General features: G+C 47.6%; 1 protein-coding gene across 7 annotated transcripts in view; it reads left to right on the top strand.

Moving 5' to 3' along the window:
• Positions 1–27,797, top strand: part of lrp8 (low density lipoprotein receptor-related protein 8, apolipoprotein e receptor) — a 115,666-nt gene that overhangs the window by 387 nt on the left and 87,482 nt on the right. For all 7 annotated transcript variants that reach the window (XR_013132808.1, XM_077014812.1, XM_077014810.1 and 4 more), the window contains exon 2: positions 372–491. Coding sequence is in view for 6 of the 7 variants with exons in the window: in XM_077014812.1 (XP_076870927.1) it covers positions 372–491 (120 nt within the window). In the remaining variant the exon portion in view is untranslated. The remainder of the gene's footprint in view (positions 1–371; positions 492–27,797) is intronic.

The raw sequence follows: 27,797 nt of genomic DNA, 5'->3' as shown, positions 1-27,797 counted from the left end.
TGACAGCCCGAGACGGAGAAACAACGGGCACCGTGTGCCGCGTTCACGTGTGCGTGCTTCCTGCTCTTAACGTGATCGCGCGCTAGTTATTCACATACGAGACAGATAAACTCATGTAGTTAAGTGATGGATCCGCGTAAGTCGCAGTGTGCGTGTGTTTTTGTTACGTGGACCATCGAGCCGGCATCGCTTTACCGCACCGCATCTTATTTAGGAAACAACATCAACATCAGTGGTCGGACACGTCATGTATAAGATCCAGGACTGCACGCTGGTGGTGGGTGACATCCACCAGGCTCCTTATTCCTTCGTGGAGGAGAGAAGTACCGTGGACGGTGCTGATCCTCTAAAAGTGCTCGCTTTTGTTGCAGGGACCAAGACGGATTGCGAAACGGGGCAGTTTGAGTGCAACAACGGCAGGTGTATTCCCACTCCGTGGCGCTGCGACGACGACGACGACTGCTCCGACAACAGCGACGAGGAGAACTGTCGTAAGTCGCCCGCTGCCTAACGACGGGGGCTGGGACTTTAGTTCCAGCGAGATTGGGCCAGTGTGCCGTCGTGGCGGTCGTCCGAGCCCTGACGGGCTTTGCTGGGTTCAAAAGTGTCACAGAGAAGTTTGATTGCTTATGGCTTGCTTGAGGTGAAGTTCATGGACTCCGTGGATTATGGGGTTTTGTTGAGGGGCCCAGGCAATGGGATTTTGTGTGGGGAGGTTATTGAAGCTTAACTCAACATAACACTTTTTATTAGTATGTTAAATAGATTAAAACATTAAATATTGCACTACTCGGGTAGACATTTAAATAATTTCTGGTATCTTTCAAGCCCTGTTTACAAAACAATATCACTTTTTAGTTCACTCTGAGTTAGTTTAGTTGAGTGAGTTTAGTTCACAATTATCTTAGCTTTTTAAAGCAGGAAAATGAAACCTCCTCACTTTAACATGTCTTGGAGGGCATGAGGGTATCATGCTGGCCATTAATACCTGACTGGCACGATGGGTTGCCAGTAAGTTGCCCCCCGGGCCTGCGTTTCATTGCATACCAGCTGCCAACACTCATCTTCTTTTAAGCCACCCCGGGCTCTAAAGCACCAACAGCAGAAAAAAACCAACAAAAAACTCTCAAAACCCTGAAGCATAATGCGTGGACATTCCCATCAGGTGGCATTGCCAGCTTGCTTGCCCTCTGAGTTCAGCTCTGCAACCACAGTGACCTGCTGGCGTGGGTGAGGATAGTTAACACTGATCTACGATGGGTGCCGTGCTGCCTTCCTTCACTCCGTATCTCCAGCACCCAGTGCTTATGCGGCTCTGCTCCCTGTTCGGGGGGCACTGTGTTGGGTTATCAGCTCTGTGAAAGCCCCCCTCTCAGTCTCCTCGGCATCACGCTCTTCCGTATTTACAAAGACATGGAATTAAAATAATTCCTCAAGGATGGAGGTTTTGTGCTTTGCTCTCAGACACAGACTACTCGGAGAGGTGGAGGGATTCTTCTTTGGTTGCCCATAGAGACGGCTGTAGCAACACTTCAGAACACAGGCACACATGCGCGCACACACACACACACACACACACACACACACACACACACACACACACACACACTCACACTCAGTCTCTCCCTGTCTCTTTTTCCTTTTTTCCTCTGTATTTCTTTCCTCAGCCTTACTCTGTTAAGGGTAGCTTGTGTTTAGAGACTGTATGAAGATTTTGTCTTCTCCTTTCTGAGTGACTTCATGACAAACGGGCTCCTGATCTCGCCCAGACCGGCGCTTAAAGCTTATGGAAAAGATCAAAGCATATTGATTGAAACGTATTTAGTTTCACATAAAGCTTTATTGATGCTGCTCATTAGATCTTTCAGACTGTACTTCTCTAATAGCCATGTTGAGTTTAATGGTGGGAAATCTGTGGGCATGAGGGTGTGTTATATATCAGGGGTCATCAGGTGGGTGGCACTGAAATGATTATTATTAGCATGTATGTTTCCCTGGCTGCGTGCCTGCCAGCCAGTGTGTGAGAGTGGAGGAAGTGGAGCAGGTCGCACTCACCGATGAGGCTTCACAACACATTTCATGCTTCTCTGTTTCACTGAGTCTTATGAGAGACGGAAACAGAAGTGTCAAATCTCACCACTCCTCATTTCTCCTCGGTCGCTCTCTGTCTCTCTATCTGTCTGCCTCACTTTATCTCTCTCTTTCTTTTCCTGCCCATGTCTCAAAACTGCAGTCAAATGGGATATATCCTACAAGGTCAAAGGTCGGAGAAATAATCCATTTTCTTTTCTACGGGTGAATATTTTGAGTCCTTTGAGAGAAAGACTCTGGGAAGATGGGTGTGCTGTAGAAGGAGCAGCAGATTCATAGGGGATGAATCTCATTGTTCTAGTAAAGTAAGAGGACATGCAAGCTCACAGCTACCACTGCCCTTGTGTGCTTCGGTTATCTATTGTCATTTGGCTATGACGTTGTGTGCTCAGAGCCTGGCTAATACATTTTCAATCACATTTTCCTAATTTAGGCTAAGATTGCACAGACAAATGTGCGCCCACACACACACACACACACGCACACACACACGCACACACATACACACAAAAATGTTCTAAAACTTGTAAAATGTAGAAAAATCTGACACCAACATTCTACTGAAAGGTTGTACCTAAAGGCTAGCAGTATGATCTCTGACTGCATTTCCCTATTCTCCTCACCTCACTCCTTCTGTCTTTGCTGTTAGGCAACAGCCTTCTTCATGGCGATAATTACTCAGTGTCACCATAAGAACAATTAGGCTACTGGAAGGAAACCATGGACACCCAGCATGATGATGAGGTGCTTGCACTGTAATGTGATCTCCTGTCACCGGATCGCGCGGCCACGAGTGTGAACCCTACCTCCTCACACTGATGACAGGTCACAGCACATGGCGTCTAGTCTTTCGTATAGATGACAGAATGAAAGGTTTCAAATACACGACTACAGATGTTACCTGTTGCGACAAGCAAGAACTTTTGAAGTTTTAACTAGTCGAGACACTGTGTGGTAGCATTGTTAACCCTGCATCGTACTGAAGAAGATGAATGTTGATGTCATCTTGAGCCAGGATCTGCTGGCTTCATCAGGAGTTGCGCTCACAGGATCCTGGAACTCGTTGTTTAAACGGTCATATGAGCTACAGTTATTTACTGCAGTGATCATGTGTAGCCTGTAGAGTAGGGGGACTTGCTTTGTGTGAAAGGGGATGTTTTCTACAAAGGTGGGTAAATTGTGTTGGAAAAGGGAATAGAGCTGAAGTTCTGTCGTAATTATAGCTAAGGTCAGCTCCTGCCGCAAGGCTTCCTTAGTGCAAGCACGTTCTTTGAAAACCTCCTGTAGTTCTTCACTGAAGTTCTGGTTGTGTTTTTAACTGGTGTGAGTTGAAAGGGTTGTGAACCAGCCCCTTCTCTGCCTGTGTTCATCATCATCATCATCTATTTAGTGTCTGTGCCTCTAATGTAGGGTTTGGGTGTTTATGCCTGTGAGTTTGGCACAGGGACGTGTCTCTGAAACAGGAGCCCCTCACTCTGTTTTGCAGCTTCTTCGTTACACGGCTTTCCCAGCAAATACTCAGGACTGTGAGCTGGTCTTTCCTCAGGGTGGGACCACATAATGCTTTCCTTGAATGGGGACACATTTATGACCAGGAGGGGTTGTGTCTGCTCTCCTGAAATACACACACACACACACACACACACACACACACACACAAACGTACATGTGCAGGATACAAACGTTAATATAAATCCAGCCATCTCTTGCAGCATGTGACCGTGTCTCTGACCAGCTATTGATTTGCACCCGGCTGGTGTTGTGATTTATGGCTCTTGTTGTTTACATATTCGTTGCGAGTATGAGAGGAAGATGTGGCACACGGGGAAGAGCGTGAAGGTTGTATGATTTGGCAGGTTTAATAGTTTGTTCTTGCAGTAATGCGGTTCCTCCGGTCCTATACGCCTGGGTGTTTGTGGCACGGCCTGGGGCGCTGCAGTGGGAGGATGAGCTCCCAGATGCAGACCGACTGCCTGGAGCCCACTGCCCAGCCATGCACACCAGCCAGCTAATATCAGATAGCGCCTTGTCTCTCTCTCCTGGCTCTCGTTCACACGTTCTTCTACCTTTCCCCCATCGTAGGAAGGCTACAGGTGCCTGGGCTAAACGTGCCAGGAGAAGAGGCGGGTTCTTCACACACAGCTCTGTACCTGTCACCAGAAACATCATTTTTTCATTCCTCCCCGATAACAAAGCCCTAGTTAAGTTAATCCCAGCACTGTGTGATTTGCCCCAGTTCCTAGTGAGGTGTCGGCACCTAATCCCTCCCCAGATTAGAAAAAAAAATCTTAATGTGACTCTCCTATTTATTTATTTACCCATAATCCATTTTCCCTAAGTGTGTCCTTCACTTTGTTGAATTTATCCCAAAAGGAGCTCCTGGAACTGTGTACCGCATGCAAGCTGAAGATTTAATTCATGACTAACGCCTCCCCAACAGGAACACTGGTGTGTTTGTGCATGCTACAGGAACTGGTGTGTTTGTGCATGCGTCACAAAGGCCGCATGAGAGAATGACACAACAACATCGAGTGTCCTTCTCATTAGCCGTCGCCGCGCCCTCTGTGGGGTTTGGTCAGCAGTGCCTGAGGGGAGGATCTGGGTGTGGGAGTGCTGCGAGTCTCCTTCTGCCAAAGTGCAGCCCTCCACCGATGGGCTGGAGATGCATAGACAGGTAGACATGAGGAATGTACTGATTGTTGCTTTCCTTCAGGGAGGAGCCCGAGCTAGGAGTGATCATGTGGGGGGTGCAGACACACCTGCTGCGTGTCCTCATCCTGGTCATGTGACCACGCACACGTGTTTTACACCACTCGCATATCCCTCTCTTTGATGTCGCGTCTTTCATCCTTTTTATTGAGTACACATGACCCAGTGAACAGACACGCACGATCACCACTGATGCCCACCTGCTCTGAAAGGAAGGCAGAGAGAGAGAGAGTGATAGAGAGAGAGACAAAAGGGAGGGAGGGAGGGAGAGAGAAATGGAAAACAAGATAAAAAGATGGAAAAGGAGAGAGGGAGTTTGACATATTCTTGGGAGCATGGACACGAGCAGAAATTAATGCTGAGAAAAGTGCGGGGTTGATTTGTGGTTCAGGAAGGTGGACGTGGGGCCGCGTGTTGACTGCGTGGGCCCCTGAGAGCCGCGCCAAGAGGCCCTGGGGTTCATGCTTCTGTTGATTAGCTCAAGACAATGGAAGGCCCAAACAATGAGTGCTTATCCAGACACCGAGCATCTGCTTGTGAGCGAGGGGGTCGTGCCTCACACAGGGCTGTTTATCTGGAGCCTGTGACCTGCTTTCAGGAGCCTCTCCTCTCACACGCCTTCAGTCACTTTTTCCCTTCCAAGGTTCTTCTTAAAATGTTCTGCTGTGCTCTTTCTCTCTCGCTTTGTGTCTCTCTCTCTCTCTCTCTCTCTCTCTGTCATCTGGGGGGCCCCCTGCTTCCTCTCCCTCCTTTATTTCCATGTTTGTGTAAAAGCGTAGCTCCTGTTTGGACCCGGTCTGACACTTCCTCAATAGCCACGTCTCCATGCATGATTAGAGCGAGTCCTCGGGTTCCCAGCCCGGCGCGTACGGGAGCTGCTGCTCGGGCGCACGTGGTGGCGTTTGTCCGTGCGTTCCTCTCCTCTCCTGCCCGCCTCTCCACCTCTGTCCCTGACTGCGTCGCAACTGTTTCGTATTTAACGTTGCCCCAAATACGTCCTCGAAGTGCTGCTTTGTTTGTTCTGCTACTGATTGTTCAGTTGTGTCTCTTCAGAAGCGGAATTCAGATCCGAATCGATACCTGTTGATGCCCTTAAATGACCCTCCCAGGTTGTGGGAGATGATGGTGATCAGGTGGTGAGCAGAGGGCTGGCCAGGGGCTGGACCAATGCAAATGTGGCTGTAAATCAGGGCTCTCTCACTCCCTGCACGCTCCCTTCCACACGTCTATTGACCAGTCTGTCAAACACTGACCTTATTTATGCTGGGTGTTCATCGCTTTTTGATCTCAGATCCAGCCAAGGCAAGAACAAGGAGGTTTTATTTGTGTGTGGTTGTATGTATCTGTGTGTGTGTATCTGTGTGTGTGTATCTGTGCGGGTGGGAAGGTTGGAGAGGCGCAGGCACATTTGCATTGGATAAGCAGGCTGCTTCATCCATCTCTGATGTCTTTGTTGGCGTCACAGGATCCTGCACACAAGCCGTAACCACCATTTAGCATCCTTTGATTGCTTTCGCTGGGCTTTTCGGGTGTGTGTGTGTGTGTGTCTGTGTGTGTGTGTGTGTGTGTGTGTGTGTGTGTGTGTGTGTGTGTGTGTGTGTGTGTGTGTGTGTGAACTGTGAGGCGGATTTTGGGACCTCAGCCAAAGCAATGAAGAATATGTTACAGCCTTGCATGATTCAGCTCTACTGTATCACCCCCCCCTCCCCGCCTTCATCTCTCACCCCCTGCCTTTCTTCATTCTTCCCTCACTCTCTCCCTCCTTCATGTCTCTCACTCTCTCTCTCCATCTTGCTCTTGTGAACGGCCCACTGGGACTCCCGCTGCTGTTCGAGACCCGGGCTTGTCGTAGTCCAAGTGTTGCCGGTGGTTCCAGCCCCGCGGGGAGGGACTGCACAGCCTGGTTTACTAGGCGCCTCTCACAATCATGCCCAGTGAATCAGTCCCCAGACGCCGCCGTCTCACCTGCTCATCGGGCTCTTCAGCCAGTCACATTCGCACTAAGGGCTGCAGACTAATGGTTTCTGTGGCCGTCTCATAAACAGTCTAGAAGGCGCGGTGCAGCAAAACGTATTACAGTGCTCTTGTGTTGAAGCCTCACACAGTGAAACCTTATTGTGCACCTTGCCTTAAAAGCACATAAAATGAGCCGTATAACGGTCATCTCCACAGGCTGGTTTTTGAGATGAGTAATATGTGAGTATTGTGCTGTACCGCGTTCATCAGTTTGCTAAGTGAATTACAGGCTGTGCAGTAGCTGCTGAGCTTAGTGGAGGTCCTGTTGGAGTTAGTCAGTGAATGGGTCCTGCTGCAGTTGTGGGTCCTGCTGGAGTTGTGGGTCCTGCTGGAGTTAGCCAGTGTGTGGGTCCTGCTGGAGTTGTGGGTCCTGCTGGAGTTAGCCAGTGTGTGGGTCCTGCTGGAGTTAGCCAGTGTGTGGGTCCTGCTGGAATTAGTCAATGTGTGGGTCCTGCTGGAGTTAGTCAGTGTGTGGGTCCTGCTGGAGTTAGCCAGTGTGTGGGTCCTGCTGGAGTTAGCCAGTGTGTGGGTCCTGCTGGAATTAGTCAATGTGTGGGTCCTGCTGGAGTTAGTCAGTGTGCGGGTCCTGAAGTTGTGGGTCCTGCTGGAGTTAATCAGTGTGTGGGTCTTGCTGGAGTTAGACAGTGTGTGGGTCCTGCTCATTCAGTTGTTAATGGGACCATGATGTAAATCTCATAATTACAAGGCAGTTGAGCTGTATGTTTGAAAGAAAAAGAGAGTGAGACAGACAAATCTCATAAAACCTAGCGGCAGATTTAATGTGACATTAACAGCAAATGGTGCTTTCTAAAAGCAAACAACACATTTCCTCATTCATCGATGTTATTGATCAGCAGACTTTAATTGTTGCACGATATGTGGTCCTATTTGACCTTATTTACGTGAGATGTTGACGAGTCACCACAGAACACCGTTACAACACGGGCCGTCTGATGGAAAACATCCAGGCAGACAGAGGACTTTTCTCTAACAATGTTCTATTACGCATGTACGCCACCAACAAAAATATTTTAGCTAATTGAAAAATGCTGTTGAAATCTTTTGAAAGTTAACGTGCCTGTTTTTGGTCTGTTTGGAGTGAAGGAATGAATGAGTGTCAAATGTTGCAGCTGCAATTGTAGGACTTCAGGGACAGGAAGATGAGATGCTTGAAATAGGATCTCAGGAAACCACAGGCTTTCTGCATAAAAATCTAATTTAGGTTTAACAGAAAGCGAAACTCTAAACAGATATAGACTGAAGATAGATACAGCTTTACTGCTGTGTCATGATTCAGATGTAATGCAGTCATCAACTCTGTGCAACCACGCTGTTCCCGTCTTGGTGAAAGTTACAAATTTATTACATTTTTATGCAATTGGCTTCTTTTTTTTCAGTGTACCGCTGGTCTCACATTCGGCGTTAGTCAGTCATCTGTCACAGGGTGTGGGTTTTTAATATGTATAACCTCATTTACATGTCGATTTTGATTGGTTTTCAAATTACCTCAGTGGTAAGTTGACCCAGCTACACAGATTATCGCCATGGTGACTTTATGAATGGAAATTACATACTGTGCGACACGTTTTGAATGGCATAGTGTGGCTTACAGTTCAGGTCCTGGATCTTGCCCAGTGTGGCCCAAAGAACCTATCAAAAACGCTGCTGGCGCCGAGTCCAGCTCCTCGTCAGACATGGGCGTGTAGGGCGAGGGCGTGGCAGAGTGATTCGGGCCACCCATCGTCCGTCACTCTCTTGTGCCCCCCGACACACTCGTGTCCCCGTTGTGCTGTGTGGCGTCTGGAGGCTGTGTCCTCTGTTGAAACAGCTGCAGGCCGACAGCGAGGTGTAGAAACGGACGCACAAAGGTTTCCTAGGAGCCGCCGGGCCCCGACACCAAACAAGTATGTGTGGGAATGGCACTGTGTGTGGACCCACTTCAGTCCCTCTGCCTTTTGCTTTTCTCCTCCTGTTTTTTTGTGATCGACACTTGCACTTTACCCAAGTGAATGAACCAGTCAGAAGTTGACCATCTCACAAAACGTCCCATACTTCTAGATCTAAAGCGCTATTTACTTCTTATCATATAGTCTAGATTGAAACGGGTGATTTATGGGTTGTGTGGGCACCAAGACAATCATATATCTTTTCCATATGTCTTCAACTCGTAAATCATTGCAGAAGCTACTGCAGTAAATTGTCTTTATATCTAAGTATGCAAATTACATTAGTGGTCTAACCCAAGTGCCGGCCCAGCATGGTAACAACGACACATCCTTCATTTCCACAGACGCTTTAGATAGAGGGACATGTTCATTGTTGTGTGTTTGTAATAGCTGTTTCTGGCTTCCTTTCCCAGTCCCACTGGTTCCCAGTAGCAGTATCGCCTGGATCCACTCATTTTAGTGTGGAGTTCATCTCTGCATGTGGATTCACTGAATGCTAATGGGCATTTTTATTTTCTGACATGCAAAATAAATTGTCATCATACACTTAATTACCGTCTGAGACGGATTTGTACAGTTGGAGATGAGCAGAGTTATGGAAAAGAAGCTCGTTCCATAACACGTGAACAGGGTGTCTGTATGACGGCACCTGACAGCGGACGTGCTTTTATCTCACGCCTCCGTCAGGCCCCTCCCCCAACGGCCACACCGCCACGTCTCCTGTAACCCACGTGCTCCTCTCCATTCGCCAGTCCAGCCCCACGCAGCACCCAGTATGACTACGAACGGCCCACACCCGCACACCTGGATCCTTCCACCATACACAGACTCAGGGTTAAACACAGAACTCCTGACTAATTGTCTTTTTTTTCACTCATTTATGTTTTTTTTTTTGTGTGTGTTTTTTTTTCTTCTTTCATCCTTAGGCAAAGCAAATGTAGACAAAAGCAAATGAGCGGGAGATTCAGCGCTAATTAAAATTCATCACAGTTACTCTGATTAATTATTTTCCCTTCTGCCTCCTCTGCTGTTCATAAATATTAAAGATAGCAAAATATCTTCCCGCTGCTGAGGACTTGTGCTGTCACTTAGCCACTCTGTCTACTTCTGCCTGCTTTCCGTTTCCCCAGGGTGATGGAACTGATGGAGGTAATTCAGACTTCTAGCTTCGCCAGCGACTCGTCCCGCACTGCTAGGTGGTGCTGTCCACCTCACCCCGCGTCCGTGTGGGACGGGGCTAATGGGGGGGGTGCCCAGCTTTGGAGAACCATGTTCTGCTAAGGCTGCAAGTCCTCTGTCTGCGGACGAGGGAAGGAGAATCCAGCCGAGCATTTTGGAACATGAAGTTCATTTAAGAAAACGAGCTCACGGCCACCACCCTCGGGGAAAGTCATTTTATCTGTCCAGTAGAGGCCATTAAAAACCACCCGAGTGCTTTTCTTCCACATTCGATTGATTGATTGATTGATTCATTCATTCATTATTTAATTTATTCTTCTATTTAGCTGAAAATTCAGCACGTTACTTTTGGAGAGTGATGAAGTGCATGAGAGATAAAACCAGTCAGTCACAAATTGGCACAAATGAGTTGACTGATGTGTCTCTGTCAGTTACAGTCACATCTGTTCACTGGTTGTTCAGCTGATCACGTCCAAACATAGTACTTCAAGTGTGATGTTTTTGATCTTTTCACCGCAAGATAGCAGTGTAAGTATCCCAACGGTTCCCTTAGATTAATATGGTTTGCAGACAGAAGGAGACGTTTGACCCTGGGGACCGGGCCATATTAAGAAGAAGATAATTGAATGAAATTATTGCAAGAGCTTACAAACCTCTTATTTAATTACTCACTGCACCAAGTCCAGGGGACGCCAGCAACTGGGCGATCTGTGCAGTCAGTGTTTTTATAATGAGATCAATCTGTTTGACTCTGTCCACACCTAGATGAACACTGTGAGGGTTGCCCTGGGCAGGGTGTGTGTGGGGCCCCCTGCAGACTCATCGTGTGATGCCTGTCCGAGCTATGTCTTCAATAACAAATCCATGCATCACGTTTTGGATCAATAGGTAATACATTGTGTGCTTGCATGTGTGTGAGCGTGTGTGTGTGCGTGTGCGTGTAGCCAGTCTGCCACAAGATCCTTCAGGACTGTTCAACTTATTTAGCATCCACAATATACACACATTTGTTCCTAAAGCCACTGTTGTTCAAACAGGCATATACACATGTAGACCTTCAGCAGAGTTTATGCTAATAAATACAAAATCTATGGATAGGGAAAACATTTTAACATCCTTTGTCCAAAACATACTTGAGCTCATTTCATTTCACTTTGATATAACAAGTTGGTATGGACAATCCTTTAAGGTCTGGGGCTCAAATGTGTCATGCTTTATTGACACACACTGTCCACTTTTAATGTTTGTGCTGTAACTGGAGCTTCATTTAGCTGAGATGTAAATCGGGATGTAAAGTCTGGCAGGTCAGAGTACGCCTTTGCGTCCTGGCGTGTGCAGTTATTGGCTTACACTCTTGCACTGCGGCTCTTTGATCAGACGTCACCAGATAAGGGCATCGGGTCGGACCCGTCTGAGCTCTGCTTCATGCTACTTTGAGGGTTTTGACAGGAACTCCATGCTTTGACCTTGCATTCTTTTCTAGTTCCGTGTTTGTAGGAAAGTGTTCTACAGAGGAGATTACGCAGAGCTGATGAATGACTGACTGTGGCCGGAGAATCCTGAAGGGTTACAGTTAAAAAATACTGAGATAATCCAGATTGTGCTTTTCATTTGACGTTGACATGCTTGGCACTTGTTGTCTGCTTGCTGTGTTGGCAGCAATTCATCTGTTTGTCATACGTGTTCACATGTGCTTTCAGCCCTGTAATGAGTATGTTGGTTTCTCAGCCACGCTAATAACATATACCACACATCCCCAGAAAGGCCTAGAGAGCACATCTTTTAATATGTTGTCATATTTCAAAATAGTTATATCCATTGTCATATTTCCTTTAACCAAAAAAAAAAAAAAAGAATTATTCAGTCTTTTTAGTTGAACAGTTTTGCTGAGCGTACCCGTAGGTCGGGGTCACTACTGCGTCCAGGTCACTGATTGCTAAGTGGTCAGCTATCACCAGGGGGAGGAGCCAGGAGCTCAGAGGTCAAAAGAAAGTGAATGAGTCTGTAAAGAGTGTGAGAGAGTGACCACGCATGGGATGGTTCCTGACAGGTCCTCCGGAGAGTTATGTACAAGCTTCAGCTAACACGGAGCTGCTCTCAGTAGGCTCCTTAAAACAGGGTCCATTACGGACATTAATCCAGACGGGACTTTATTTCAGAACACAGCTGCAGACGGCCATTGATCGTGGGCTGTGGTTCAGTGGTGTCTATGAGACCCCATGCTGCTGGGGGGCCAAGGAGTCGATGACACGACCTGGCCCAAGTGCTCGTGTGTGTGTATGCGCATACACACACACACTGGCCCAGCCACTAATGAGACCCACTGGGCTGAAGGTAATTATGAGCAGGGTGCACACACACACACACACACACACACACACACACACACACAATCCACCAACTACTGCTATGATTGCATGCAGCCTGACTGGTGAGTGACACAGATGCTGGAGTGTAATGTATTCTGATCTTCCGGAAGACTGTGGCTTAACTGAAAGCCACGCGGGGCAGACAGACGTGTGCAGTGTGGTGGGCAGGAAGAGCAGTGTAGGCTCCCTCTCTGACTCAGTCAGCTCAGTCATGCTGACGGTCTTTTTCTGGGCGAAAAGCTACAAGGTTAGCGTGTTCACACTGCGTTCACCGCACGTTCAAGGTGAGTCCCCGGGGAATGACGGGGTTCTAGACGTCAGACCTTTGAGTAAGAATACAATTTACAGAGCACAACACATCTCCTGCTGTTCAACACACATGCCTCCTAGCTCACTGCCTAGACCCAGTAGACCAAGGTGTCCGTAGATCTAAGGTTGTGAGTTTGATTTCAAGGGTGCATATAGAGTGGATGCATGGATGGATGCATGCATGGATGGATGGATGGATAGATCTCAGTAGCAGACCTGCTGCTGATATGCTGAGTGTGTACCATGTGTCTGTATAAATGTGGTGTACCTCTACAAAGAGTTGTGCATGTGTGTCTTACTGTACTGTGAGGCGGTATTCAGTACATATGTGTTGATTAGGCTGTGTGGACAGTAGTAGGCGGTGGTGGCGGGTGCGGGAGAAGAATGCGGCTAGATGCAGCGTAATGAGCTGGGGCTATACCAGCACACGCAGGAGAAGGGATAATGAGAACATAATTAGATTTCACCTAAATGCACATTCTTCCAGTGTCTGTATTCAAGGTCTGAATTTGAAAGCACACACACACACACACACACACACACACACACACGTGCGTTTGATGTCTTTCTCTTCGATCTCTTTCATTCTGTCTGTTTTCCTTCTCTTCCAGGTGGTTTGTGCAAAATGTGGTGAGTGATGTAGGTGTAGAGGTCTGGCGGGCGAACAGAGTGTTCTGATGGGGCTGAGAGGAACGTTTGATTCTCACGTGCATGTGCCGCCCTCGTCCGCGTGTTCAAAGACACCGTGTCCTCTCTCTTTAACAGCTTCTTTTCTTCTAAGTTCATGCACACGCCCAATGGCCTCAGACTCCGAGGAGGCGGGCCTGGCCGGCTCCTCCCCCCAGACCCTGACGCACCGCCTCCGTGCGGCAACGTCTCCGCCTCCTCCGTCTCCCCTCCTGCGTCCCGCGGCTCCCGACCACCTGCTGCTCGTGCACTCACGAGGCCCCGCCCTCCTGGCAGGCCCCGCCCCCCTGGCAGGCCCCGCGGCAGGGCTACGGCGCTGCGGCCAACACTGCAGCTCCTCTTCAAACACGGAGAAAGAGAGGGATTAAAAGAAGAAGAAAGGACACAGAGAGAGAGAGAGAGAGAGAGAGAGAGAGAGAGAGAGAGAGAGAGAGAGAGAGAGAGAGAGAGAGAGAGAGAGAGAGAGAGAGAGAGAGAGAGAGAGAGAGAGAGAGAGAGAGAGAGAGAGAGAGAGAGAGAGAGAGAGAGAGAGCTCTGCTCCCTCTTTGTTGGTGGCAGACTTGGGATGCATGGCCCCTAGTGACCCAGATACACAACTCTTTCCTCATCCCTTTCGCCGGCCGCCAAGCCCACTGGTGGGTGTCGTACACCAGGGGCGAGGGTCACGCGGGGAGAATTTCAGCCGGGTGTAGAAAGACGCCGCACAAACCTTCCAGGGTTTATCGCTTCGGTTCACAAGCCACAGTGAAAGGCGAGGGAAATATTTCAGCTTCTGTGTGTGTGTGTGTGTGTGTGGCACCTGTTTACAGTCAGCTGTCTTCAACCTGGAAAAGCTTGCACAGCGCTCTGATCCGCACCTTCTGTAGCGCCGTCTGTTTGATGCCTGATTGTGTGTGTGCGCGTGTGTTGTGCACCGTCTCCATGGCGCTGTGTGGGATAGCTGGGAGCTGGGTGCGCTTTGGCCCTGCGTTTGGCAGGTTCTCACACGCCGCCCGTTCTTTTGTCGTCCTCCTTTGCACTTCTCATCCCTCGCTCCGCTCCTCCTTTGCTCGCTAACCCATCTGTCGCTCACAGGGAGAGATAGAAGGCGCTCCATCCACGCACACAATTGGTTTAATCTGTCCTTTAATGTGTGTTTGTGTGTGTGTGTGTGTGTGTGTGTGTGTGTGTGTGTGTGTGTGTGTGTGTGTGTGTGTGGCATGCTGAGTGAGCGTGGGCTGTCTGAGCTACTCATCCATGCCAAACCTTGTTTCGTTCAGTGGAGTTCAGCTGAGCCCCCCCCCCCCCCCAGCAGAGAAACGTAGCGTAGTGTTCTCCTCTTCATTCCACTGTTGTTCCCTGCTCCGCCTCCCTATGATGGGCCACGCCTCCAGAGTGGACTCCGCACGGTTACTCATTTGGCGTTACTCTTTGAGCCGTTACTCATGTGCTGTTATTACGTGTTGGTCGATGTCTGATGCTAATGTGAATTCGGATGAGCTTTAATTGGGCAGATTTGCATCAGGCTGTGTCTGCTCTCCGCCGTTCTGCAAGACGTGGATTTTGGTTTTGAGCAGAGTGTGGTAGACAGGATGTTTAGAAATATAATCAACAAAGCTTCTGATCAAAGAAGAGAGGGCGTGATGCTGTGTGTTAGCTGGTGGAGCTTTAGCAGAATGTTACAGCTGCAGTACTACATGCCCTTGAGTACCAGATACACCGTAACCGTAAAGTTACTGTGCTTATGGCCACATAGTACATTAAAAGCAAATCTGTGGCAGACATAAATGATCATACACACAGCTCCACTCATGTATTCAAACATTGTTGAGATACACACACATGCCGACTCAGACAGGCAGTGTGCTCTCCCTACGTGCACTGGGCCACAAACAGATAAAAAAAGGCCTTGTGTCCAAAATGTAATGCTCTGTAATCCCAGTTTTGTGGCGATTAGAGGGAAATGATCCTTTTTCCATTCTGTATCTCTCCTCTCCTGGAGGAGGCGGAGCATTAGCAAGCTGGCTGGGCTGCTCCGTCTGCGAGGGTGTGCCCGGGGTGGGCCATGCCATGACACAGGGGCTTAATTACTGATCATTGAGGAGAATGCAAATGGGCCGGCTTCAATCCAGTATGGCATGATTAACACGATCCTTCCTGTCTGGCCGAGCGGCGGGGGGTCCTGTTTGAGTCGGTGCCTGGGTTTGTGTTGTTGCTGCTCCGTGCACAAATTTCTGTCCTCATATTGTACTGGGCTAGAGAGCTGTTCCGGCTTATTTTGTGTGTGTGTGTGTGTGTGTGTGTGTGTGTGTGTGGGTGTGTGGGTGTGTGGGTGCAATTATGCATGTGTGAATATATGTAACAATGCATGCATACGCAGCATATTGGTTCACACTAAACTGGCTTGTTTCAGATTCACCAGTTCTGTTCTCCATGCCAGCTCGGTTCATCTTTGCTCCCATTGCTGCAGTAGCGATGGGCATCTCAGTTCTGCCACATGTGGCACTGCATGTTGAGGACGGTGTTAATTCTCTAGCAGTCGAGTGCACGTTCTCATGCGCACACACACACACACACACACACACACACACACACACACACACACACACACACACACACACACACACACACACACACACGCCTGCTTTCCCTGGCACTGGGTGCTGTCCACCAGCAGAGCTTGCGGCTCACCTCACCACGCACCATCGAAAGGAGCTGGAAGCCCCTCCCACCAGCCCTCCAGCAACGTGATTCGCTCTCCGCCCTCTCAGCCCAGCCGGGGAGTCCTTTGTGGCCGCGAGGTCTAGGCTAAATCCTCTTCTAAACTGCAGCTGGTTTGATTTAGAGTGCTATTTTCTTCTGTTTTACTGATCCATGTACCGTTATCCGACTCATCCGACTCATCAATTGGTTCTGTTGTAAAAAACGTTAAGAGTCAGATCAGCACATCTCTTTGCTGAGTAAAACGATGGTATTACTGCAGACAGTGCATGTTCAGGGTCAGCTGTACCACCATGCAGTGTCTGCAGTATATATTAATGTGTGCGTGTGAAGAGCCAGTATGATCAGCCTGGTTCTGCTCACCCACACACGGGTGTATTTTTGACTCTGCGTGCAGAGAAGAGTAAAGGAAGGTGCCTGTCCACCTCTGGATCCAGCACGTGCCTCTCACCTGTCCCTGGAGGCGTGTTCGGAATAGGCGTCCAACTCCTCCTCTATAGTGACAAGTCTCGGACTGACCACGCCCCTACCTGACCAAGTCCCTTACCTGGCCACGCCCCTACCTGACCACACCCCTACCTATCTCAGCGACTGCCGTGTCTCAGCCCCACCGATGGGCCGACTGTGGCAGCTAGCACATTGTGCTTACTGCAGCGTCTGGCCTGTCAGCACAGGGCAGTCTTTAACACAGCTTAGCCCCCTTTGAAATCCACAGGATTAGTTCTTGCACTGTCAGGGTTCATTACATCACTTTAATGACCAATATGCATCTCATTTATTTTGCCCGGTGTTAAAAGAGGACAGGAGTGCCTGAGAGATGCGAACAGCAAGGAAACGGCAGACTCACATGTCACGTGTGATGGCAGACTGGAGCCTAGAGAGGTTGTCATTCGTTGGCTAATAATATTATTGCGATTCATCAACCCGCTTTAAGAAGAATGTTTGGTAAGCTTACAACACTGAAATGTGGTCTGGTCTAAAATTTGTGTACTGGATCTTTTCATAGCATCATTGCTATGTTGTGATGTCATCATTTCAGAGGCCGATGTTGCCGTAATGTTTAATAAAGGATGACATCATTTCCAGCGCAGGTGTTAACAATGCACTTAAAAAGCCTTTTCAGTTCATTGGAAATGTGCAGGTGGTTTTTTCTTTCTTGGCACTTTCCTCCATTATTTTTCCACATGTGATCATCATCTGTTTCTGGAGTGTTGTTCATAGATCACTCTTAGTAAAGCTTGCCCTTATGTAACTAAATATAGAAGTCTGCTGATGTTTAGCTGTTAGCTTTAGACCAAGTTCAGTTTTGTTCATACTAAATGTTATTTATTTATTTATTGTTTATAAAAATGTATGGCAATTTCCTTTTGGTATGATGTGATGATAATGATGATGATGGCAACAGTGATATTGTTTTTTTAAGAAAAAGATGATTGGGCAAAATCCGCTTGTCCCCTCTGAATTCCCTAGTTTATCAGCAGAGTGGAAATGGATTGTGCTGATGGACGAGATTAGCCAAGCTCTAACAAGAGGACCATGGTGGGTTGGTTGTGCAGGATTAGCCCTCTGCTCCCTGAAACCCCTGGCACTCCCCGTTAACTAAGAGAAGCGTTTAGAGCCCATCTCTCTCTGCTCTGTCTGTGCTCCCAACCACTTGGCTAGGCAACTGGAAGGCGCTGGGTGATCTCACAACTCCTCTGTCCAGTGGCCAGACTGGGTCGATCGGTCCTGCACTGGTGCAATTCTGCTTGTGCAGCTTGAGATTTACGACCAAGCTTTCACATTATAGAAATCGGATAGCCTCTGGGTCCTTTGGAAAGAGAGGCTCGATTTCCTGTGCCTGGGTTCCCTCTAACACCCAGCTGAGGTCATGTAACAATTGGGAAATTGTATGTGTGCATGTGTGTGTGCGCTAACGGCGTTTGCCTCCTATTTTCAATCCTTTGGAACCAAAGACTGAAAAGGCAAGTTCCACTTAAGGTGTCGATAACTGCACTGTAGCAATTTGTGTCCAGTCAGCCAATATCTGTGACCATTTTAAACCAGCCAACCTGCAGGTCAAAACTTAATTTCATGCTTCCCTTCTTCTGTCCTCTTCTGTTTAGTGCCTTTCCACCCACAGGACACCTGTACAGTGTCCGTGCACCTTAGCATTGGATTTAAAGCCGGTTTACTTTTCGGGAGGCTAGCACAGCTTTTCCAGGAGGTGATTACTCAAAGCCGTCCTCCCTGCATCCTAATAGTCCTCTGACACCATTAGGTCTTAGCTGGGGACCACAAGACAACCAATTATTAGAAGCCACGATGAATTGGTTTCAAACAGGAGCCATGACCATCCCAGTGGACTCTCTCTCCCTGCAGGGAGTTGGTCTGAAATGCCAGCGGCGGAGAGCCGGGAACACACCGCAGTCGCCCCCAGAGCGGCACGGGCCGGCCTGCTTTTAATGAAGTCAGTAGCAGCTGTTAAGACAGCTTGGCTTTGTCCTTTTCTCCATTAAAAGCTCTGGGTCCCCGTGCCTGTTTTGGAGTGTGTTCCAGGCCGACAGCAGAAGAACATCTAAGCAGCTTACCTTGATTCCTGCACCTGCCAAGAATACAGCAGACCCAGGATCACCAAGGCTTCTGCCCTCCTGCGTTCTCGTCATATGCGATGCTATTGCTTTTGTCAACGACGTGCCTTGTTAATATCATTCTGGGCCTGCCAAAACTGTCTGGTAAAATAAGATGTGTGGTAAAATGTGCTGTGTAATGTGCTTTGTCAGGTAATTTGGCTTGGGAGGTTCAGCTGTCTTGATTGTGGTTTAATGAGAACTGGTTTTGCCTTGCTGTGATCTTGATTAAGAATTCGCAGATTTACAAATGCAGAGCTATGCCACTTGGTTGGAGCTGCTTCTCATCGCAGGGATGAAAATTGATTTGGCTTGTGCTTCCTCCATGCGTGCGGTCGGCGCCATGGTCCTGCGTTTCGGGGCCGGAGATCGCCATGAATTGGACTGGCTTTAGCACCTTGTTCTGGAGGTACAACCTGGTCTGGCAGAGACTCAGTACTGTTGTGTGTATTGGTTTGGTGTTCCAGTCTGGTCCTCCCATTCCTGTGGATGTTACGCAATACTGATCCGTCAGCTGTGAGAGGTCAGGCAGCCCCAATGGCTCAGCCAGCTTCATCCGATCTCCGCCTCACTCCTGACATCACAGTGACCTCAGAGCCACCTTCTCCACGGTGATATCTTTGCCAGGCTCCTGCTTGGCCTAGCCGATCTGATATGCGGTGTGTTATTCCGAGGTGGGAGAAGAGAGATGATGAAGAAGGTGGCCCCATGGTGGGCTTGTGGCCAGCCGGCCCTTGCTCTTCCCCGTACTCTCGCCTGGCAGGAAGATGCCGGTGTGACATCCCTCCATGGAGGACTGGCATTTCATGTGCCTTCACCAGCTGTCACACTGCCCCCCCCCCCCCCCCCCCCCCCAGCCTGCTGTTGGCCTAGTGTCACCAGCACACCAACCTCTACTTCTGCGACTTGGCATGCAGACACACATCATTGCATTTGCATTTTTCACTCTCACGCTGGCTTGATTTTTTTTTCCACACATTTCACAGGGCTGCTGTGCTCGCAGTCGCTCATTCTGTGAATTTCCGCCGAGATTTTGTGCGCGCGCAGATTAGACACGAGAGAATCTGAATCATCTGTTTTCTAATATACTGAAGCCGGTGTATTAATCGCCAAACCATGTTTTCTGAGCCTGTTCTGCTGCTTGTGAGCCAATGACTCCATGTCAGGATTGTTTATACAGGGAGATTGTGCCCTGTGTAAGGGTTTCATGCGATCGTAGGTTGATGTATGTTATGTATGCCGGCTCTGTGGCTTTATTAGTGCTGCGGCTGCTGTAGTGTGCAGTTAGTGAGACAAATGGCTACTCACCACTGTCCTCTCACCCCAGGCCCATGAGAGGCCGTGTGTTCTGCACTCGTGGCGTGCTGCACAGGTACCATGCTCATCAGATCCTGTGCTATGAATGCACTCAGAACACAATCTGAGTGGGAGAGGGTGGGGGGGGGGGGGGGGGTGGCAGCGGGGGTCATGTGATGAGCCATTGTGTCATTCCTCTCCGCTGCCCTTTCTGCTGCTGTAATTATGGTAGCGCAGGCTACTGAAGGGTTGCTAATAATATGGAGGAGAGACAGGAAGGAATAACACGGCGAGGATTAAATCAAACACAGTGCCGTCCTCTTCTCCTCTCCCACGGTCCAAGCGTAAAGAGGCAGGCACACCAGCGGGAAGTGACGGGTGTCTCTGTCGCCACAATTTACCAGGCAGCTCATGGCGCTGAAGCCTGTTGCTCAGATTTGAGCCGATAGGCTCCCGCCTGTCTGTCTGCCCTGCTCGGCTGCCCAATCCCATTTCTTGCACCTCCTCTCGGCAATGGGCGTCGGAGACCGTCTTCGAAATACCACTGTCTGCTCGGCTTCTTTGGGCAAACTCGCATATCCATGGAAAGAAGGCTCCCCAAGCCAGAGATCAGCTTACACACCGGTTACCCTTGAGAGCGATTGTTTCTGAGTGCATGACATCAGCGTCCTGTGCCGCCGGCCCCATGAGGACACAGCTGGGTGTGGAAAGGCACCGCCTCACTGGAGGAAGGGTGGTTTTTAATTGGTGAAACAGCAGCAGATGTCGTGGCTGTTGGCAGGAGGGGTTAATTAATCTAGTAGGCGGGAGCTGTCATGTTGAAGCGTTTGGTGATGTAATTTCACTGTAAGCCTTTTCATTCATGCACTGATAGTTTTCATATGAGTTTTCTTCTCCATGGGGGTTAAAGGTGTTCAGAGTTCCAAAGATCAGGAATATCCTTTCATTTGCCAAATCCCCACGTTAACAACATTCTCTAAACTGAAGAAACAAAAACGCACTACTGAACAAACAACGGTGACCTTACTTGTCATAATTGCAACTGAAATTTTCCTTTGTGTCTCTTAAGAATTGACTTCTGCCTTAGGTTACTAGCTGAGTTTGGAGAATAGAATGACATTGCTCTTCAGTGCTCTCTCTCTCTCACTCACTCACTCACTCACTCACGTGTGTGTGTGTGTGTGTGTGTGTGTGTGAGTGAGTGAGTGAGTGAGAGTATTAGAGTAAGTATTCACTCACCCATCCAAATTATCGGAATCAGGTGTTCTAATTACTTCCATGGCCACAGGTGTATAAAATTAAGCACCTAGGCATGCAGACTTTTTTTTTTTTTTTTTTTGCAAACATTTGTGAAAGAATGAGTCGCTCTCAGGAGCTCAGTGAATTCCAGCATGGAACTGTGATAGGATGCCACCCGTGCAACAAATCCAGGCGTGAAATTTCCTCGCTCCTAAATATTCCTCTGTCAACTGTCAGCTGTATTATAAGAAAATGGAAGTGTTTGGGAATGACAGCAACTCAGCCACGAAGTGGTAGACCACATAAACTGATGGATCGGGGTCAGCGGATGCTGAAGCACATAGTGAGAACAGGTCGCCAACTTTCTGCAGAGACAATCACTACAGCCATCCAAACTTCATGTGGCCTTCAGATTAGCTCAAGAACAGTGTGCAGAGAGCTTCATGTAATGGGTTTCCATGGTTGAGCAGCTGCATCCAAGCCATACATCACCAAGAGCAATGCAATGCGTCTGATGCAGTGGTGTAAAGTATGCCGCCACTGGACTCTAGAGCGGTTCTCTGGAGTGACGAATCTATTCTCCATCTGGCAATCTGATGGACGAGTCTGGGTTTGGCGGTTACCAGGTGAACAGTACTTGTCTGACTGCATTGTGCCAAGTGTAAAGTTTGGTGGAGGGAGGATTATGGTGTGGGGTTATTTTTCAGGAGCTGGGCTTTCCCCCTTAATTCCAGTGAAAGGAACTCTGAATGCTTCAGCATACCAAGACATTTTGGACAATTCCATGCTCCCAACTTTCCAACAGTTAGGAGCTGGCCCCTTCCTCTTCCAATATGACTGTAGATCAGTGCACAAAGCAAGGTCCATAAAGACATGGATGGCAGAGTCTAGTGTGGATGAACTTGAGTGGCCTGCACAGAGTCCTGACCTCAACCCGATATAACACCTTTGGGATGAATTAGAGCGGAGACTGAGAGCCAGTCCTTCTCATTCAACATCAGTATGTGACGTCACAAATGCGCTTCTGGAGGAATGGTCAAAAATCCCCATAAACAAACTCCTAAAACCTTGACAGCCATCCCAGAAGAGTTGAAGCTGTTCTATCTGCAAAGGGATCAGCATCATATTGAACCTTATGGATTAGGAATGGGATGTCACTTAAGCTCATATGTAAGTCAAGGAAGGAGATAGAATACTTTTGGTGGCAATATAGTGTATATATACTGTGTGTGTGTGTGTGTGTGTGTGTGTGCGCGCACATAAATATAGATATGTGTATGTATATAGTAGCCTCATAATTTTGTTCCTGTTTTAACAAAATACAGCAGAATTTATTATAGTAAGTATTTCAAATGTATTCATTTATTTATACTGTGTAATTTCTCCCTAAAGGAGGGACTCTTTGTACATGCACTTATTTTTTATTTTTATGAGGATAATGAATGATGTTATTTCAGTACTTTAGTGTGGGAAGAAAGTGGATCTGGAGTCTCACAGAACGGCTCAGACAGGATGTTTCCTCTTCTGACATTTTATTTCCCAATGTTGATGGCTAATGTTCCTTTTCATGATTATAGCCCAAACAGCACAACTAGGCACTTTGATCCCTGCGTTCCATCACCCCTTTACCTGCCCTCAATCTTACTCTGATTTTATTTTTTGTAAGTGTGACATTTTTCCAGTATTGGAATGACTTGCAAAGTTACGTGTGTAATAATGAAACACAAGTGTGACACTGTGGTAGGATTTCCTTCTCTATCCAGCAGTGTTATAAGCATTGGACTCCGCTGTGTGGGGGGACACAGGTATCGTCCTCTTTTAACATGAACCACCTCTGCATAACTGTGACACCTGAGAAGACAGCAGAGGCAGTGCTCCTCATTTGAAGCCCTCTACATTCTTTCTCTCTCTCTTCTCTCTCTCTCTCTCCTCTCTGGGAGTGATAGACAGGCCCTGTTATCTCTCAGCCTCTGTGGCCAGATATATGAAAGCTCTCACCTGCAGAGTCATCGTTTCCACGGACCGTTACCCTGAGCTAGTTTTACTAGCACGTTCCATGTTTTCGCCCACCTGCTTTTGGCCAGGCTGGTGTGGGAGCAAGTCTCTCTTTGGGCCCTGGAGCTGAGCTCTTCCTGCCGTCTGCATCTGTTCACGTAGCCTTCTCGTGGCTCCTGGCGCTCTAAGTGGTAATGCACGTACCTGAAATTCATGGTGCTGTTTCCACCGGCTGATCCGTGGTGTCGTGCTATTTCTTTTTTCTCTGATGACGCTCTGATTTGTGCTTGGTGCTGATGACTTCATATCCTTACAAAAGGAAGTGTAATATTTAGCCTGTGTGTTTGGGGGTTTTAATGGGAAGGGCTCTGTGATGTCACTCTGGTGCAATGTACTGACGGTGCAGTGTTCCCCTGTGCCCTCCCTTCTGATGTTGGCCACCACTAAGGCCCCCAGCTTACTGTGATTAAAGTGGGTTTTAAAGGCTTTTGTGGCTGTGTGAGTGTGTCTATGCGTGTGTGTGTGTGTGTGTGTGTGTGTGCGTATGTGTGTGTGTGCGTATGTGTGTGTGTGTGTGTGTGTGTGTGTGTGTGTGTGTGAAACCCTTCTATATGCTCCATGCCCAGGTGGCTTGCAGTGCTATGGAACGTGTTGAGTGAGATCAGGCAGATCCTGTATGTTCTGTACTCCTAAGGGGGAATTAGGTCCCCAGGACTGAGCTGTGAAATCCTCTGCTGTCGCTGAGCCTTAGGTACGTGTAAAATTGCCATTTCTTTATTTCCTCTTCTAATAAAACCCGGATTAAAGGGCAGTAGCTAATGCTGCTTTGCAAGCCTGTGCGGTATGCTGCTGTGATACAGGGCGATGTATAGGGTGCTCAGTTTCAAGAAAATGTCAAATCCACAATCCTGCTTATTGCCACAGATAAAACAGGGTAGATGTGCGTTCATGAAATTTAAGCAGTCTCTGAACTTCATGAAAAACCCCATAGCATTTCATTTTACGTTTTTAGGAAGCTATGGACTACTGTGAAGTGATATATGTAATTGCATATGCATAGTAGGTAAAACCAGATATGGAACATGGTGAATAATCAAAGCGTGATTATGATTGGCACATGTCATTAAGTGCTTTAAGTGGTGAGAACAACGAATGTGTCAATGTAAAGAAGTCTTACAAGTAATAGCAGTTCCGCAAACAGGGTCACCTGACCTTGCTAACAAGCTTCTGTTCAAACAGCCGTGAAGGTACTGTACATTTTTATCCATAAAGCCATACCGGTTCTCTTTAACTGTATGACCATGCTTAACAATGTAATTTTAAAAGGCAAAGTGTGGCTCCTAACAGATAAGTCTAATTGAATTCCTGCTACAAAAAACAAGTCCCTCAGTTGAAGATCTCGCTGCCCAGATCAGCCTTCAGCCTGTATATCTCCCGTCTTCTTGGAGCTCTCCTTGGGTATCCAGAGCAGCTGTCCCCTTCCTGGAGCACTCTGTCCCCTTCCTGGAGCACTCTGTCCCGTCCCTGGAGCACTCTGTCCCGTCCCTGGAGCACTCTGTCCCGTCCCTGGAGCACTCTGTCCCCTCCCTGGAGCACTCTGTCCCCTCCCTGGAGCACTCTGTCCCCTCCCTGGAGCACTCTGTCCTGCTCCTTCCTGCTTCGCCGTCGTGGACAGATGGCCGTTTTATGTTGCACAATGCTCAAGCTCAGGTGACCAAGAATCTGTTGCGTTATTTCATCTCCATGGCGAACAAAAAAATAAATTAATTTGAAAAACGGTGATCTCACCGTGGGTCAGTCTAGCCGCGGATCGGTCAGAGGGTCTTAATTCGGATGCGGGTGAGATTTAAGTCTGCGTGCACGGAGAGAACGGCAGTGCGCCACTTGTATTCATTACAGCAAATGGCGCTACCTAATAGCACTTCAGGATCTGTGTGGAGGACGTTTGGTGTGTGTCAGGCAGTGGCCGCCTTATAGATTTTAAAACAAATGATGGTCTACAGTCGTCTGTGTAGGGGCATTGTAGTAGCAACTGAACATTACAAAAATACCCAATTAAACTACTGCAGAAATGTAGCCTTATGTCAAGAAAATTACTCCATAAGCTTCAATGCAGGTTGCTGCTATAAAGAGTAGCTGCTGAATGTGTAGTCGAATGGAGCAATAATTAGGCACAGCTGATATATTAATGTGGACCTAACGCTGTCTGAAGAGAAACTTCTCCTGCCCGAAGTTGTTATTGGCTTTATCATATAATGAAAAGCTGAACCTCATTTTATTAAAAATAAAATCTTAAAAGTCTTTCTTTGTCTCACTTGTGACTCTCTCATACTGACTTTCTCACTCTCTCCCTCCCTCTCTTTCACTCTCTCTCTCTTTTTGTGTGTGTGACTCTCTTGCTCTCTCTCTTTCTGTGTGACGTTCTCTCTCTCTCTCTCTCTCTCTCTCTCTCTCTCTCTCTCTCTTTTTGTGTGTGTGACTCTCTCTCTCTCTCTCTCTCTCTCTCTCTCTCTGACTTTCTCACTTAGACACACTCTCTCTTTGACCATCTATGATTTCAGTAATCTAAGTACACTTTGCTGCCTGCGTTCATTTCTGTATGTGCCAGTGGAAAGTACCTACTGATTCCTCTAAACTGATTCTGTCTTTTTCGTTCTCCTGCACTATTTAGGCTACTGGAGCTTTTCTTGCTGAACCTTAGAACAACGCCTTCTGTAATCAGCTGGGTGTGATGATTCTAAAGAGCTTGCGTGTGCAAATGATCACACACACACACGCACACGCATGCACCCCCGCGCGCACACACACACACACACACACACACACACACACACACACACACACACACACACACACACACAAAGTGCCTCAACTGACAGGAAACAGCATGAATTTGGTGAACAGGCCGCGGCTGTGTTGCCAGACCCCCACGGGGCATGTGCATAGTTCAGTAGTTCATAGGCTGTGTCGGGCTGCGCTACACAACCTGGCTGAGGCCCTTGCTTCCGCATCCATCTGTTTCCAGGCTTGGCACAGAGCAGGTGTGCTTTTACCCAGGCACAGCGAGGGGTCTAAGGGAGAGAGCCAAAATGGTACGGAGCTTGCTGGAAGTCCTGGATGGAGGTTTGATGTCCGCGTTGATCATTTGAAATGTATATTTGGTCGTCTCCTGAGAGGAATTTAAGAATATTTGGAAGGTTTTCTCTTGGTCTCCGATCTCTGCTAGCTAATCAGTATGTGTGGAAGACATTCTTATGGTTAAACATTCTTTATGGCTGCTAATTGTGAACACTTAACCACAAACTTTTTAATGGTTCTAAAGAACAACGATGAAAGATTGCCTGTAGAAATCTTGCAACTCTAAGTGAGCTGGAGAGGCCGTGAGCAGACGTCCTTATCCTCAGTGGTCATGTCTCTTCTACTCACTTTGCACCTGATCCAACTTTATAGGACTACTCTGTACTTTTCAAGTATGGACAGATTGAGATTATCTTTCAGATTATTTTCAGATTATTTTCCCTAATCTGCCCTGAGACTAAGCCAAACTCTGATACCAGTTCATTAGCCATAATGAACCAGTTCATTAGCCATAATGAACCATGATGTGTCCATGTGGCTAAGAATTAAAGGCATTAAAGTCAACAGTTATATGACAATATTCAAATGCTGTTCTCACGGTGTCTGTCTAAATTTACAATGCGATTAATGCAGTTGTTATTTCTGCCATATTGTCTTCTTAGGATTGGTGATGTATATGTCAGCGTGTAACTATATATAAACCATTGTATGGTATCTGTCTTTAGTTTAGCCATTTCTGCTTTAGTCCACAAACCCAGACCTGCCATGTGAATTCTTAACCAACCAAGATATATTTGGACTCAGTTAAGCGTAGGGGTACATTTTTATTTCAATCTGACAGAACCAATAGTCCCTAACACAAAAGCTTTATTATTCTGTAGATTCTGGGATACCACTGCCACCTCTATTCACCTGCTGCGTGGTGGGACAAAGGTGCGTGGCAGACACGGTGAGCTTCATTTCACCGTCCTCAGTGGTTGGCAGTGAGAGGCGTTGGGCCCAGAGAGCTGAACCCCTGCCTCTCTCCCCATGCTGTAGTCACTGTGCAAATGGCAGCCTTCAGGAGGCCCAGTCTGGCATGACCACCCCTGGGACCCTCGCACACCTCTACAGAAATACGGAGAGGAAATACAATGTGTATACAGGCTATTTGTTAGTGGATGGAGACTCCGGATAACGTATCTGTTTATTCATTTCCGCCTCATAGTTTCCAAAGCTGTAGTGTTTGTTTGAACAGACAAATGCATTAAATAACCTGCACATTAAGCTCTTTTGGGGAAAAAAAACCCTCTTGTTTTTATTTTATATTAAATGCTACAATAACAAAAGCTAAATAATATATTACTTATATTACATATATACTGTATATATGGGGAAAAAAAACACTATCTTTAGAATAACAAGAATGTCTGCATTAATTATTCAGAAAACGGAGAGTGCATGACTGTTACACCTTAGCCTGCTGTAAGGTACTGTATGGTGAGAGATCTCTCATCACATTGCATACAGACAGAATTCAAAGAATATGAAATGGTTGTCTGAAATCTAAACTAAACCTTGACTTGCACATGGAA

Source organism: Brachyhypopomus gauderio, chromosome 8, assembly GCF_052324685.1.
Source record: "Brachyhypopomus gauderio isolate BG-103 chromosome 8, BGAUD_0.2, whole genome shotgun sequence".
Classification (NCBI taxonomy): domain Eukaryota; kingdom Metazoa; phylum Chordata; class Actinopteri; order Gymnotiformes; family Hypopomidae; genus Brachyhypopomus; species Brachyhypopomus gauderio.
This window is presented reverse-complemented; position numbering and strand designations above follow the sequence as displayed.